The sequence below is a fragment of the Cervus canadensis genome, chromosome 3 (assembly GCF_019320065.1).
Source record: "Cervus canadensis isolate Bull #8, Minnesota chromosome 3, ASM1932006v1, whole genome shotgun sequence".
In the NCBI taxonomy this organism is placed as follows: Eukaryota; Metazoa; Chordata; class Mammalia; order Artiodactyla; family Cervidae; genus Cervus; species Cervus canadensis.
This window is the reverse complement of record NC_057388.1, coordinates 45,581,219-45,597,883: the sequence shown is the minus strand read 5'-3', so window position 1 is coordinate 45,597,883 and position 16,665 is coordinate 45,581,219. Positions and strand designations below refer to the sequence as shown.

At 36.0% G+C, this 16,665-nt stretch overlaps 1 protein-coding gene across 1 annotated transcript in view; it reads left to right on the top strand.

Annotated features, from left to right (window-relative positions):
* The window catches only part of COG5 (component of oligomeric golgi complex 5), a 267,212-nt gene that overhangs the window by 191,841 nt on the left and 58,706 nt on the right, over positions 1–16,665 (top strand). The window contains exons 12-14 of the mRNA XM_043463038.1: positions 3,112–3,316; positions 10,451–10,612; positions 12,900–12,999. Coding sequence (XP_043318973.1) covers positions 3,112–3,316; positions 10,451–10,612; positions 12,900–12,999 — 467 coding nt within the window. The remainder of the gene's footprint in view (positions 1–3,111; positions 3,317–10,450; positions 10,613–12,899; positions 13,000–16,665) is intronic.

The following is a 16,665-nucleotide window of genomic DNA, read 5'->3' as shown; positions in this document are numbered from 1 at the left end:
GAAATCTTCATAAAACAAGGTACTGAAATAAAGATGAGTTTCCTCTCCATGTTAGTGTCTATGTTGGAGTCACTAGTTATTGCTCAAAAAGAATTGAGCAATATTGCTCAGTTGCTCATATGAAGGCATGATCTGAGTAATGAATTACTTAGTAACTGGGAATTAGTAACCTGTCATTTTCTATCTGTAAATGATTTGTTAGATTATTAAGATATGCAGTTAAGTTCTACAGACATTTATCAAATAAATAATTTATTGTAATCAAGTTTATAGGTAATTGATGTGAACATTTTAAACCTACTTATAAAAGAAAGTAAAGTAGAATTTAACTTCAGGAATTACCACACACTATTTATTTGTAAACTTTAAATGTATTTAAATGTATTTAAGTAACTTAGAATCGATGAGTCAGACACATTTAGTGAGATAATATAGTCAAAGTTTGTCTTTCTGAAACCCTCAACAGTGGATTGTTCTGCATAGATAAGATTTCTATCAAAGTGAGCATACTTTCCACTGAAAAGCAAAACTTAATTTATTCTGTCATTAAGAGATACTAACTTGATTTCTACTATGTCAAGCACTGTGTTGAGTACCACATATGCATTGAAGAAAACAAGTGTCATCCTTTTCTCATCGAGTTTATAGTCCAGTATGGGAAACATACATTACATAAATAAAATTGGACATTGTGGTAAATGGGAACGCAAAAAGCACATTCCTGTAATGAAAGGAATATGATTTAGCTTTGAGGAGCTCAAGAACTGTGAAAGATCTGAGATATTTACCCTACTTGAAAGGGTAGCCTGCCAAAGTGCTCTGGATATTGTCAGAAGACGTGAGACTCCTGGGTCAGAGCAGAAGGACTTTATTACTCACAGCATACCAAGCTGCGTGAGCACTGGCCTCTTTGTTTGTTGGCTTCCCACGCCTCCAGGTCTCACAGGGAGACGCAGTGCAGTGGGAAGCATGCCGTGAGTTTGTCTCCCTTAGGCTGGGAGAATCTGCCAATTTTGCTGTAAGCAGTAAGCAAGCCTGCTCTTTGTGTGCTGACGAAGTTACTTCATCTTTCAAGGCTGCTTGCTACAGATGCAAACCTTGCTACAGATAAATGGCCTGGATAAAGAGCAACTAGGGCCTCTCATTGTTGACATACCCTGCAAACATAGTGGGAACACTCCGGGCCATGGTGAATGGCTTCTTCATTCGGGAGGAGGGATTTCAAAGAAGTCCTCGCTGAGATTTTTTTGAACAGTTTTTTTACTAGAGTATAATTGGTATACAATAACCTGAACATAATTAATATGCACAGTTTTGTTAGGTTTTGATATATATGCACACCATGAAAGCATCACAGCAGTGAAGATCAGTGAATATACTTGTCATCAGCAAAAGTTTCCATGTACCCATTTATAATTCCTCTCCCTGCCGTCTCCTTTCTCCTTCCCCAGGCAAATTCTGACAAGCTTTTTGTCACTTTGAGCTAGTTTACTTTTCCTGGAACTATGTGCAGATTGAATGATACAGCATGTATTATGGATTCTCATTTGCCTTTCATGCAGCAGACTGTATGTAGAATCACCCATGTTGTAATGTGTACTTCTGTGTGGTACTCCATTGTGCAAGTATACTACAGTTTGTGCGTGCGTTCACTTGTGGATGGACAGTTTGGGTTGTTTCCAGTTTTTGGCTATTACCAATCAAGGTGCTTTGAGTGTTCATATATAAATCTTTATATGGACATATATTTTTATTTCTGTTGGATAAACATGTAAAAGAGGAATGGTTTGACCATATGGTAGCTATATCTTTAACAGTTCAAGAAAATGCCAGACTTTTTTGCAAAATGATAAGTTTTTCTTTTCTACCAACAGTATATAAGAGTTTTAGTATCTCTGTACTCACCAACATTTGATTTTTGTAATTTTAGCCAGTCTAACAGGAATATAGTCATATTTCATTATGATTTTTCAAATTTGACTTCAAAAGCAAAGGCAACAAAAGGAAAATTAAACAAGTGGGACTATATCAAACAAAAAACCTCTATATATCAAAGGAAACCATCAACAAAATGAGAGGACAGCCTACTAAATGGGAAAAAATATTTGAAAATTACATACCTGATAAGGGGTTAGTATCCAAAATATATATAGAACTCATACAACTCAGTAGCAAAAAAACAGAATATCCAGTAAAACAAAATGGAGAGGATCTAAGTAGACATTTTTCTATAGACAACATATAGAAGCCCAACAGTATATGAAAAGATGCTTAGCATAACTAATCATCAGCAAAATGCAGATAAAAAACACAGTTAGATATCATCTCACACCTGTTAGAATGACTAGTATTGAAAAGAAATAATAAGTGCTGGTGAGATTGTAGTGAAAAGGGAAACTTTGTACCTTCTTAGTGGGAATATAATAAACTGATGCAGTCACTATGAAGAACAGTATGGAGGTTTCTCAGAAAATTAAATATAGAATTAAATATAGAACTGATGTAACAATTCTACTTTTGGATTTTTATCCAGGATCATTTAAATATATCTTTCTATTATGATTTCTTATCTAAAACTATTTTGGTTTTCATACTTTGTATGATTTGAAACCTTTCAGATTTATTCAGATGATTTCATGGCATCAACAGTTGTCATTTTTGGTAAATATTTCATGTGTACTTGAAAACAGTGGCTACTTTGCTGTTTTGGATGAAGTATTCTATAAATGTCAATTTAAGTAAATCATGGGTGGTGGTCGGGTTTTTTTATGCTTCCTGATTTTCTATATATTTTATCAGTTTTTCAAAGAAAAAATTAAAGTCTTCAACTTTATTCATCAATGTGTTGGTTTCTTATAGATTAAGTTTCAAAAACCAAAGGAACTTTGTGGCCAACCCAATAAATGGTACATATATCAAATGCAGTAAATAGTCTGGGAGGAAAATTGCTGTTACCAGCATTATTTTGAAAAGCCTTATTAAAACACACCTTTGTTTTGTCCTGCAGTATAGGCTATTTGTAGCACCGTTTTCATGTACAAAAGAAACTTTATTTGCTACATTTTATTGTTTTATCATTTATCTAATCCATTTTCTTGTTTTGCTTGGCAGCTTCTATGTTTTTGAAACAGGCATTTGAAGGAGAATACCCAAAATTATTGCGGCTTTATAATGACTTATGGAAGCGTCTTCAACAATACAGCCAAAATATTCAAGGAAATTTTAATTCAAGTGGAACTGCAGACCTCTATGCTGACTTACAACACATGGAAGATGATATACAAGATGTATTCATACCAAAAAAGCCAGATTATGAGTATGTTTGTGTAATCAAATCTGTTTGTTGGCATGTTAAGGATTTTTTCCTTAATTTTTATTACAAGTTAGAAATTGGGGAAATGTTAATCTTTCTCAATATTTGTAATGATTATCATTTATTTATTTACCTAAAAGATTTCATAACACTTTTAACTTAAGGAATTGAACTTTTATCCTTAGTTGAGCAGCCTGATTCCTACTGAGAATTTGTCTTAAAGGATATCACCAAGTAAGGTGAATAGAAGCTAAGAGATGAGCATGTGTAGTCAATGTCCTTCAATTGATACTATATTTGTAATTATATAGCATCATTATTGATGGGCCACTGGCATGAATTGGTATGTTCAGGAACTATAGTGGAAACAAATCTCATGCTGGGATAGGTTCTCAGTCTGGTGGGCAAAAACTAAGTACTGTCAAAATTAAACCTGAAAGTCTCTTAGATGAGTCATGAAGTATCGTATATGTAGTGATATTTATAAGCCACATTGGAAAACAATGTACCAACTCAGTAAGTTTAAACCTGCCAGCTTTCCTCCTAAATTGAAAAGAAGTACTGTTTTCATATTTCTTTATAAGTACCAAATCAATTGATTGGTTTGCACACTTCCTTGAAACACTTGATTCATTTATTGTGATGAGATTGACTTAGATTCTTATCACCTACCTTCTAAGAAAAATGATAGATTTATGAGTGCTTTTTTAATGTTTGTTTCAACTTTTTTTTTTTTCCTGAATACTTATAGTTGAATTGTATCCACTGTAGTAAGAAGTTCTGACTGGTAAAATACAGATTGTATAAGTTTTGACTGGTAGAGTAAGTGGCGTAAGAGTAGGCTGAAGTGATAGAAGGGACTTTGTTTCTTCAGTTACTCTTTAACATTAAACATGAAGTAAACCCGAACATGCTTTTTGGCCAGTCCAGTATATTAAGGTTTTTTTTTTTTTTAAGTATATGAAGTAAAATATATAGTATCATTCTATCCCTGGCTTAGTTTTATTTTTAAATTCATATGCTTGTAGTGAAAAGCGCTGGAAACATACATAGCAAAAAGCAGTGATGCTTTATCTCCAATAGGTAGAGTTTTTATTTTGTATTCCTGCTTCTATTTAAAATGAGCATATGTTACTCATGGGGGTAGAGGAAAGACAGTAAATTCAATGTAGAGAAAAAAATGAGAATGAAAAAAACCTTTTATTTTGACTAGTGGGATATCATTGTCACATTTTGGAGACTAACTTCAGTAAAGTAGTTGATGTGGAAGAGGAGTTGTGACCTGTACCATAAGAAACCAAAAAATAATGAGAATAGTAAGGAACAATTATGTTTTCTATATTCTTTTGAGGAGTGAGGCAAAGAGTCAAACATAAATTTGACCAGGGTAGCTGAGCCAAAGGAAGGTTTTTTTTTTTTTTTTTTTTTTTTATAGAGGGAAAACTGAGAGTGTTTATAGATAGAAGTAGCCAGTGGAGAGAGCAAGAGGTAATGAACAAGATCTTGGAAGAATCTGAGTAGAATCAAGGCACAAATAACCAGGTTAGCATTTTTCATCTTTTAAGTATTCATGCTGAATTCGAGAGCTGTTCTTGTTATGAAGAAATAAAACAAGGGAATTCCCTGATGGTCCAGTTGTTGTGACTCAGTGCTTTCACTGCTGGAGCCTGGCTATAATCCCTGGTTGGGGAACTAAGGTCCTACAACCATGCCCCCTCACGCCCCCCCCCCGCCCCCACCAAAAAAAAAAGACAAGACAACATGATAGAGCGCCTTATATGAGGTGGTGAGGAAAGACCTCTATGAGAAGATAACTTTGACTCAAGACTTCAGTAAGAAATCAGCCGTGGAAGATTTGGAGTAAGATTTCTGCAGGCGGAGAGAACAGCAGATGTAGAGTCTTTGAGAAAACTAAGATGGAGATGTTGAGGAATGGAAAGCTGGAACACAGTGAAAGAGGGAGAGTGGGGGCTATGAAATTGGCTCAAAGAGGGAGGAAAGTGTAAGATCATGTAAGACTTCATTCATTATGGTATGGGATTTGGAGTTTATTCAAAACAGTAGAAACCATTGCTTTTAAACAGAGGAATGATATGAACTGATAAACACTTTAAAATTAACAGTAGGGCTTCAATGTGGACGACTAGGGAAAGCATCAGCACAGGGAAGGAGAAGTGGGAAATGGAAGCGATTTTGTTTATCCAGACAAGAAATGACAATGGCCTAAAACAAGATGAGTGGATGGGTGGTGAGAACTGGTCAGATTGATTCAAGATATACTTGCTAGTAGAATTGGATTTGAGAGGAAAAGAAGAATCAAGGATATGTGTGGACAAGTTGGGAGGAGACCAAAGATTGGAAGCCATTGTCTCATGAAGTAGTGTTAAACAAACGTTTTTCTTTTGAAACTGTTGAATCAAAGATGCAAATGGAGATGTTATAGACTTTTTGAAAAGGTAGTTGACTGTGAATCAGGACTAGAAATGCATATTTGAGAATCATCACTATGCAGATCTTTAAAAATCATGAGTCTGGAGGAGATTCTATAGGGAAGATATATGTAAAGAGAAAAGGGAACTTTGGCCCAACGTATGCACTCCAGAATTTATAACTTTATTGGAGGATTGGCAGCCTGCAGGACTGAGACAGAAAAAAAATGGTAAGATAGGAGGACAACTCAAAGTTGTGTGAAACTCTAAGGAATGAGTTCATCTAAGTCAGAGGAAGAATGGTTAACTGTGTAACATGCTGTTGAAAAGCTGAAGAAGCTTAGGACTGAGAATTGACCTCTTGCTATAGCAAAATAAGGTGGTTCAAGGCCTAAGTGTGGAATGGTGGATACAAGAGCATTATTAGAATTGATGAAAGGCAGAATGGGAGGAGATTGACTTCTGGGACGACAGCACTCCCCACTCTGCTGACCCATCCCCAATGAATCTGGTGAAAACTATTACAACAAAAACCAAACAACTCAATGCCTCTGGAAACGATTTTAAAAGCAAACAGTAAGTGAAAAATCATCAATGCAAAAAAGTTAAAATTTGGTAGAAAGAATTTCATTAGAGTCTGTGATACTAAAACCAGGACAGTTGTTTCCTCCCTTCCTCTTCCCAGCTCAGCAAGGCACAATCTCTGCTCCAAATTGGGGCAGCCAAGAACCAAGGGCTCCCTCTCCCACCATTCCCAGCCAGAGGGCGTTCTGCCTAAGAAGAAGAGCACCGCAGCATTCCTCATGCTGCTCTCCGCTGCCAGTGAGCTGAAGCCAGGTGTCAGACAAATGAGGTCAATGTGGGGGTGCTTCCTTACTGTGCACAGTACTCATGTGTTATGTATGTTATCACAATAAAAACAAGGCACATGAAGTGAATTTTTTAAAGTATGTTCACACACAATTTTTAATGAATGTTTATAGCAGTATTCATAGTTACCAAAAGATAGAAACAAGCCAAATGTCCATCAGCAGACAAATGGATAACCAAATGTGATATAGCCACACAGTGGAATACTATTCAGCCATAAACAGGAGTGAAGTACTAACACTTGTTACAGCATGCCTGAACTTTGAAAAAGTTATGTTAAGTGAAAAAGGCCAGATACAAATGCATATACTGTATGATCCTATCCATATGAAAATCAAGAACAGCAAATCTCTAGAGATATAAAGCCTATTGGTGGTTACCTAGAGCTAGGAATGGGGTGAGGAGGGTAAAGGTTTTAAAGCTGAAGGGTTTGAGGTTTCTTTTGAGGATGATAAAAATGTTCTAGGTTTGAGTGTGGTGATGATGGCACATACCCATGAATATACTGAAAACCATCAAATTATACACTTTAAATGGTTGAATTGAATGTAAATCTTGATAAAACAGTTTTCTAAAAAAGAATAGGAAAGGAGGAGGTAGGTTCAATTCATCTGAGAGGTTTTGATATCAACAAAGGAATAAATCTACTTTTTCTTTGGGATAAGAAGAAAATCAGATGTAAATGAAATTACAAAAGAAAAAGAAAAGCTGGTATCAAGTTGACAAAGATCATTGCAGTAGTTTTGGTCTTCGTGTAGAAACAAATAGTCCGCTATAGAAATTGAAGGACTGCAAAGAAGGGTTTTAATACCTTGAGCTTCAGGTCTCTTGAAATCAAGGGGTTTGTATCAGTGTTCAATAGAAACAATTTCCTTTTTCTCTGGAATGCTTGGGCAGCTTAGCAGCAGGTACAGAGACCGTCTAAATGAGATATTTCTTACAGTTTTGAAAGGAAGGTAAATTAGAAAAATCAGGATGCTCGTGAGAGCACCTTGAAATGCTGGGCTGATGGAGGATGAGCACAGGAAAGCATTTCACAGCACTGATCACAGTCAGTCAAAGAGCACTTTCTTTTGAGTAAAATCTAGCACTTTTATTGATACACAAAACCCAGCATGTTTTGTTCCATCTGTTTGCTCTTAGACCTCGTTTTGTACTGTTCTCCTGTCACTTAAGTGTTCTGCTCCTCTCACTCTTTCGCAAACTCAGCCAGGTATAAGTCCCCTCTCAGGGCCTTTGTACTTCTTCTCTCCTCATAAAAGTGCCTACTCTGGAAATCTATGTAACTTGCTCCCTCCTTTTTCCTCATATCTTCCCAGGAAGCCTTGCCTTGCCTCATGCTGTCTAAAGTTGGATAAAAACTGCTGTCTGGCTTCTTTGCTTCCTTCTTCTCTTAAAATTTATTACTCTTCGTTATATTCCACAATTAAGTCATTTAAAAGTTTTATTTCTTCTTTTGTGTGTCGTCTCTTTAAGAGGGCAGGAAATTTTTGTAGCTTCATTGCTACATTCCTCACTTCCAGAAAGTACCTGGCAAATTGTACACATTAAAGAGAATTTGTAGGAGGGAAAGGGGTAGGGGCAAGTGGAGGTATGGAAAGTTGTCTTCAAGCTTGGAGACCTTAGAGGTGGAGCAGTTCAAAATGATGACTCCAATATGGAAACTCGATAATAAAGCTAAAATAAAAGTAGATGTCTAGTACAGGACGGGCTTCTTGGGTGGCTCAGTGGTTAAGAATCCTCCTGAAATGCAGGAGACACGGGTTTGATCCCTGGGTCGGGATGATCCCCTGCAGGAAGGAGTGGCAGCCCACTCTGTTGTTCTTGCCCGGAGAATCCCATGGACAGAGGAGCCTGGTGGGCTACAGTCCATAGGGTCACAAAGAGTCTGACACAACTGAAGTGATTTAGCACACATGCAAGCACAGGATAAGTTTTAGAAAAGCTGTCTGTTTTGACATAATCACCAAGGATCCTACACCCCCCCACGCCTAGTTCTTCAGTTTTTCCAAAACTATCAGGGTGGAATAGGGTAGGGAGCAGGGGAGGCAGGCTGCCTTGGTAGCAGGGCTAGGGTGAGGCTCGGCTTCTGCTTCCACATGAGGCTGGACCCTGTCACATTGTTCTTCTGTCACATCTCTGTGCCAGTGGGTTGGTTTCCTGCAGCAACCACAGGCCTTGGCCTTGCTCTCCCTCTCAGCCAGCCTCTCAAACATAGAGCATAGAGCTGCTTCTCCTGTGTGGCCACTCACAGATCCACTGCTGGCAGATAGCCACCTAGGCCCTGGCAGCTTTGTTTCTGGAGTAAAACTGTAGGACCTTTTGGGCGAATCCTTGGAGAACAAGAAGAATGTCAGTACTTATAATTTAGTGCAGAAATTTCTGCGGAAGAAGGAAGAGGCTTCTTAAGGGCAGTAAATGATCAGAGCAGAATTAGGGAAGATGTTTAAATAGCTGATGTGGACCTCAGTAGAGGATTGACTCAGACAGATTTAGGCACTAGTTCTTCCCTGTTCCTACTGAGCTCTTTCATAATCTATTATAAAAATTATTATAGTTAGCACTCCACCTGCACATTTCTTCACTGGGCTGTAAAGCAAATTTCATCTCTTACTTCATAGCACTTAACAAGGGCTGGTACATAGGATTCTCAGGAACTATGTGTTGACTGAAATACTTATAATGAATGAGAAAGTGTTGAGAGATAACTGTGGAATTATGATGTAGGAGCCAAGAGCGTTCTGACCTCTAGGTCTTGTCATTTGACCAACAAGGGTGGAAAAGGAGAAAGCCAAGTTTCTGATACCAAAGGAGCAGGTCTGATGTTTTCGAGATGAACATTTAAGATGAATTTAGGGAGATTTGTGTGTGTTTTTTTTTTTTTTTTTTTTAAGATAATGGAAAGGTTAGTAGAAGGATCATAATCAGGGGTGATATGAGAATACACAGAGTTAATTATATGGTTATAGACATTTGATAATTTTCAGAGGTAAAATATAAGGTCCAATAATTGAACAACTAAATGAAAATCAACAAAAATAACTGAAAACATTGGAGGTCTGGGGGAGAAAGAAATGTTTAGTAGGATAAATTTTAGTTTGTGAAGAATGTTATAAAAGTAAGAACTCCAGTTGGGAGATTTTTTGTGATTTTGTGGGACTTGTACAAACACTTTTTATTTTATCCTCATTCTTGTTAGTTATCAGTTTTTGTATCAGAAGGCTAATAAAAACCTACATTTGTATACTTCCCTCTCAGATGCTGAGCTTATGAGAGTGCATCTATGTGTGAAAAGGGTTGAACTGGTGGGAGCCAGTCTTTGCAGACTTGCCTCTTTTGTACGTTGTGTAGAAACATGCTAAGTGAAGACATGGCCCCATTAGAATTAATAAGATTTTACAGTGTTACTCTTATAGTTTCAAGTGACAAACTTGCTACAGTTGTACTGGGGCATATTATTTTACATTTATACCCAGGAATTATGTATAAATTAAAATGTTTAATTGTTAATAAACTTTTAACTATCAAATGTATATAAATGTATTTATACCTTTTTTTATACATTTTTAAACAAAATTTTCTTTTGTCCATATAAAGTTACCTTCTGTAGAGGAGATGTGTTTTTAATTTATTTTTATTTTTAATTGGAGGATAATTTACAATGTGTTGGTTTCTGTTGTACAACAATGTGAATCAGTTATAAGTACATATATATCTCCCTTTTTCTTGAGTCTTATGGAGGATATATTGTTAAGAAAGGTATTTACAACCTGATAGATACCATAGTGTTTAGTCTTGTATAATTTAAGTCATTTTTTAATAAACTTTGTCTCCACAGTCCAGAAAAGGCTTTGAAAGACTCACTACAACCCTACGAGGCTGCGTATCTATCAAAATCATTATCTCGACTCTTTGATCCTATCAACTTGGTTTTCCCCCCTGGTGGTCGTAATCCTCCTTCTGCTGATGAACTTGAAGGTATCATTAAAACTATAGCAAGGTATGTGTTTTTATATAATGGCATGCCATAAAATGCCCACCACATTTGTTAGTGATGTCCAATGGCAATACATTTTAAATTTATCTTCGGTTGTTCAAGTTATTAGTCCAGCAATTAAATCAAGAGTTTTGCAGTGAATGAGTGCACATGTCCTAAGTACTTGAGATTCCAGTTAATAAAACCATTTAAATACAGTCTAAAAATAGTCAGTTATGATTGTTCTTTATCTTGTCAAGGATGCAGAGTAAACCAACCTAATTCTTTATGCCATAGTAAATTTCTGGTATTATGTAGGACAGTAAATATAAAATTGATTTTACAGGTTGAGAAGCTAAAACGTGGAGAGTAATTTTTTTTTTTTTAATCTTAAATGCAGAAGGTACATCATGGTGTACAAGTATCATAATCCTGATTAGTCTACTCGTGTTTGCTATTTTAAGCTTTCTAAGTTGAATGTGACAGCTTTTAAAACTCTTAAAAGGAAAGATATCCTAGCAGAGGTGCCACCTGAATGCTTGCAGACAATGTAGTTATACTGTTGTCTTTAGACATGTTATGGTCACCCAGGTGACCCAGTCTGCAATTGAGACTCTCGGTTCCTGTCATAGTATATAAGTTGTCATAACAGTAAGTCTCTACATTTATAGGTGAACATTTTATGAGTAAAACTAGTTGTTAGGCCATATAGGACCAGGGTATAGAAGTCTAAATTCTTTTAGATTATACATCAGATAATGATTCTGAGGCATGTGAGAGTAAGACTAGAAAGCCACAGGTATAATTTGCAGAAGCATATCTCCTATGTATACAGTGTTTAGAGAGCCCAGAATCTTGATCCTAAATCTCTCTACGGTTACTTTGACTTTCAAAGGCCTGACTTTGGATTGTTAAACCCTGATTTTGTCTCCATTATTTGTTTAGTATAGTTGTGATCAAACCAGTCATGAATTCATCTTGATCTCTGACCTTTATGAAAATATTAAAGAAGTAACTCCTTTTCCCCTGTGCAACTTGACCACACTGTGATCAGTTGTAAGGTGGGACTTGAATGATGGTAATGATAACCCTATATGCAGAACAGAAAAAGAGACACAGATGTACAGAACAGACTTTTGGACTCTGTGGGAGAAGGCGAGGGTGGGATGTTTCGAGAAAACAGCATCGAAACATGTATATTATCTAGGGTGAAACAGATCACCAGCCCAGGTTGGATGCATGAGATAAGTGCTCGGGCCTGGTGCACTGGGAAGACCCAGAGGGATCGGGTAGAGAGGGAGGTGGGAGTGGGGATCGGGATGGGGAATACATGTAAAACCATGGCTGATTCATGTCAATGTATGACAAAACCCACTACAATATTGTAAAGTAATTAGCCTCCAACTAATAAATGAAAAAAAAAAAAAAAGAAAAAAAACCATACTTATGCCACTGTTCAATAGAATGTGAATACCAGGGTTAATAAGATTATGTCTCACTGTTAAATGAAGGGGCATTTTTGATGCACATAGTAAGCACTAATGTTAAAGTCTTTTGCTTTCTTCATAAAGGGAATCTGTGAAATACCAAGATTCTTTCCGCTACTTCAGAGACAATAATTACTTTTCTTGCTTTCTACTTGTATATGCATTTTCATGCTGTTTTTAACTGCTGGTATACTTTACATGCTCTTTATAATTACTTTTTTTGGAGCAGTCAGCAGAAGTGTCCCAAATAATCCAGTGTAAAAAATTGAAAATAAGCATGGCAAAGAAATACTTTAGGAATCTAGATTTTTTAAATTTCCACTTAAATCCTTGTTGTGCTTTTGATATAAAAAAGCTACGCTATCAAAATAACGTGAATTGGCATAATTTCTACAGAAATTTAGTATCTTGATATATCGTGTAATTTATATTTTTAGCCTATGTCCTTCCAAGGTCATCATTTCCATTCAAGAGCTGTCATTTCCTTGCAGATGTCTGTGATATGCAGTGTCTCTAATTGTACTTATCAGTATGAACAAGAGTGCTACTTGAAAAATCTGTACACAATTTACTCTTCTTAATCACAGCCTGAACCCACACATGACATGCTTTTATTAATGAGAAACTGGTCTTTAACCAAGCCATCTCAGGGCACTTTTTCTTAATGCTGAATTTAGGAGGGAAAATGAAATAATCTGATCAATTCTTGGAGGCAACCAGGGAAATCTATAAAAAGAATCACCTTGTTGTTTAGTGGGTTTAAGTTCATATACTTGTCTTTGTTGATAAACTGTAATGGTAAAGGCCGTTTTTGTTTTCTTCAGTGAACTAAACGTAGCTGCTGTTGATTCAAACCTCACATTAGCTGTATCAAAAAATGTGGCAAAGACCATCCAGTTGTATGGGGTAAAATCAGAGCAGCTGGTAAGTGATAATCACTTCTGTAAACCTTCATGATTTTGTTTCAGATAACTAATTATACAGTACTTGACTATAAGTATTGAATTGACTGAATAGTAATTTACTGTAAAATTTTAAAGTGAAATTTTGAAACTTTCTTATGAATTTAAATCAGAAAAAAGTATTACATCTATTAAAAAATGGCTCTCCTATCATTGCTACATGTACAGAATGCAGGCAGATTTTGTAAGACTTTTTAAGAAATCTATGTGCCACTTTATGAGTTAAATTATGTATACTTTTAAGTATATTAATAATTATTTCAAATTGGTCAATTTCCTCTTCTGTGATCACTCACTCCAGGTATCATTTATATACTGTTAGCTAGTGTGAAATTAAGTTGAACCATTAGAAAATGATTGGAGGATGTTAAGTGCTTAAACTATAAAAGAAAAATATTGATTTACTTTCTAAAGTTTCTAGACTGTGAAAGTTTAAAATTACTCTATTTGAGATAGATGATTGCACGTATTTAAAATAATAACTGCATGACTGAATCGTAATCTTAATTCTCTACATTAATGTTTTAAAGTTAACTACACATATTTAGCTAGTAGGTATGTATGCTAATTGATATCCAAGGAATAAGACTTTAGTATATTTTTAACTGTCACTGACGGAAGAATTTTACAGAATGTGCCAAAATGTGATATCTCTACTGTCATTGTAGGGATCACCAACCATGTTTTTTTTGTGTGTGGCTTCCCTTACTGCTCCAATTGAAACATGGTAAAATGAAGTACAGTTGACCTTTAAACAGCTTGGGGGTTTGGGGCACCTACACTCCCTGCAGTAAAAAAAATCCATGTATAATTTATAACATTTTCATTGTTCCTCCTTATCATTCCTGCTACTTCAGTGGAGTCAACCAACTATGGATTGTGTAGTATTTACTATTTACTAGTACTTAGTATTTACTAAGTACCGTAGTATTTACTATTGAACAAAATCTGCATGTCGGTAGACCATTGCAATTCAAACCCTTGATGTTCAGGGATCAACTGTAATCCAGTTTTATCTATATCCAAGTGGTTCAGTTGGTTCTGGTATAATTTTTAGAGTTGGTTGGTAACAGATTGAACTGAAGGAATTTGCATAAAATGATCCTTGGTGCTAACAGTCATATCCTGAGGCTTCCTACTTTCAGTTCCAGTGGGTGGCCCCATTGTGTTTGCATGTTAATATGATGTTGTCTTCTATTCAGTTATTCTTGCAACCTTGACAGATAATTTACAAGCATTTTTTTTAAACATTGTTTATGGAGAACTGGCCCCACAGACCATGGAAGCTCTTTGTAGGTAATTAGATCATTAATTTTTCTCTCAGTCGTTGCTATAAAAGCTTTATTATGATGTTTATTACTTTAAAAAATATGGTTTATTATTATAAATGAAATTCAGTATTATATCCAATAGAATTCAATATAATTACTAAAAGTGTCAGAAAAAAAATAACCTCACGAGATGATCCCACCTGAAGATAACATAAGGAACAGCCAACATATACATAGAAAATATTTCACTTTTCCATGTCAGGCAAGAGCAGTAGTAAATGGAACATGTGACTTCAGTTAAGGCAGTAATGACAAAAAGCTTTAAAAAAATTAAAATATATCAAAAACTTTTGATTGAGTTGATGTTTTTGGCCAGATTGTGTGTGATCCTAAGTTACTCAGGCCTACCATCCTGAAGTGCTAAATTAAGGGTAAGAGAAAGTCAATGAATTAAAATTTTTTAAGTTAATTTTCTCTGTTTTTTTTTTTAAGTAGTTTTACTTTTCTACTTTCATTTTAGTTTTTAAAAAAAGCTTAAGTATTACTTAATAGTACGAAGAGCATCATTTGTTTTATTTTTTTTTAATGCTATTGAGCATTGACAAGTAACATTTTAATGTTCATCTCTTATTTTTTGGCTGATAATAACATTATTTCTGCCACTCCTTTATGTTTTTATTTATTTCAGTATCAGTTCAGTCATTCAATTGTGTCTGACTCTTTGCAACCCCATGAACCACAGAACGCCAGGCTTCCCTGTCCATCACCAACTCCCAGAGCTTACTCAAACTCATGTCCATTGAGTCAGTGAATGCCGTCCAACCATCTCATCCTCTATCATCCCCTTTTGCTCCCACCTTCAATCATTCCCAGTATCAGGGTCTTTTCAAATGAGTCAGTTCTTCGCATCAGGCGGCCAGAGTATTGGAGTTTCAGCTTCAGCATCAGTCCTTCCAATGAATATTCAAGACTGGTTTCCTTTAGGATGGACTGGTTGGATCTCCTTGCAGTCCAAGGGACTCTCAAGAGTCTTCTCAACACCACAGTTTAAAAGCATCAATTCTTCAGTGCTCAGCTTTCCTTATAGTCCAACTCTCACATCCATACATGACTTCTGGAAAAACCATAGCTTTGACGAGACGGATCTTTGTTGGCAAAGTAATGTTTCTGCTTTTTAGTATGCTGTCTAGGTTGGTCATAGCTTTTCTTCCAAGGAGCAAGCGTCTTTTAATTTTGTGGCTGCAGTCACCATCTGCAGTGATTTTGGAGCCCCCCAAAATAAAGTCTGTCACTGTTTCCATTGTTTCCCCATCTATTTGCCATGAAGTGATGGGACCAGATGCCATGGTCTTAGTTTTCTGAATGTTGAGTTTTAAGCCAGCTCTTTCACTGTCCTTTTTCACTTTCATCAAGAGGCTGTTTAGTTCTTCACTTTCTGCCATAAATGTGGTGTCATCTGCATATTTGAGGTTATTGATATTTTTCCCAGCAATCTTATTTCCAGCTAGTGCTTTATCCAACCCAGCATTTCAGTTAAGTAATTTATTTTTCTCAACCACGCACTATATCCTTGAACTTGAGGACATCCTTTGCATTGTTATTCACCCTCAGTAAAACAGAAGAAAGTCATCTTAACCAAGTGCAGGTTCTTAGACACAGGCCCCTCCCACTGTCCTGTCCGCACTGCGCTGCTGTGCTCACTCTACAGATGGTCTGTATTACGTGGTCTGTGTCGTCTGTGTTTTTAAATTTGACAGGTTTTATTCTTTGATCTTGCCATATTTCTCTTTATAAGTATTTCGCTGAAAACGTTTAGCAGAAAATAGACAAGTATTAAATCTTTCATGGGAGAAAAATTGAAACAGATTTTAAAGTAGAATATCTATCTATAAGTGGAAATGTCAACTTGAAATTTAGTATAACTAAGTCTATAAATGGAGAATTCTTTTTATAGATGAGATATTTAGGCCTCAAGTCCACAAGGTTGAAAGAGACAAAAATTAGATCATTAATCAGTGGTTAAGTGGTGAGATATATAAAGGAAAGCTAGAATTTTAATGACAGTGTGTTTCCAAAAAGGGTGACTTGAAAATACAAAACTTGAAATGTAAAATGAACAGCTTTCCAGGATCCTAAGTTTATTTTCCTAAAGGTTAGTTGTGGAAATTTCTTGGCTATCAGAACATTTTAGTATGCTTAACCATAGCCTTAAGTCACAATAGGAGAAAGAATCATAAAATGATTTTTCAAGTTGGTCCTTTCTGTGGACCATGTTTATGGTTATCTAAACTCAATATTGGGCTTCCCTGGTGGCTCAGACGGTAAAGTGTCTGTCTGCAATGCTGGAGACCCGGGTT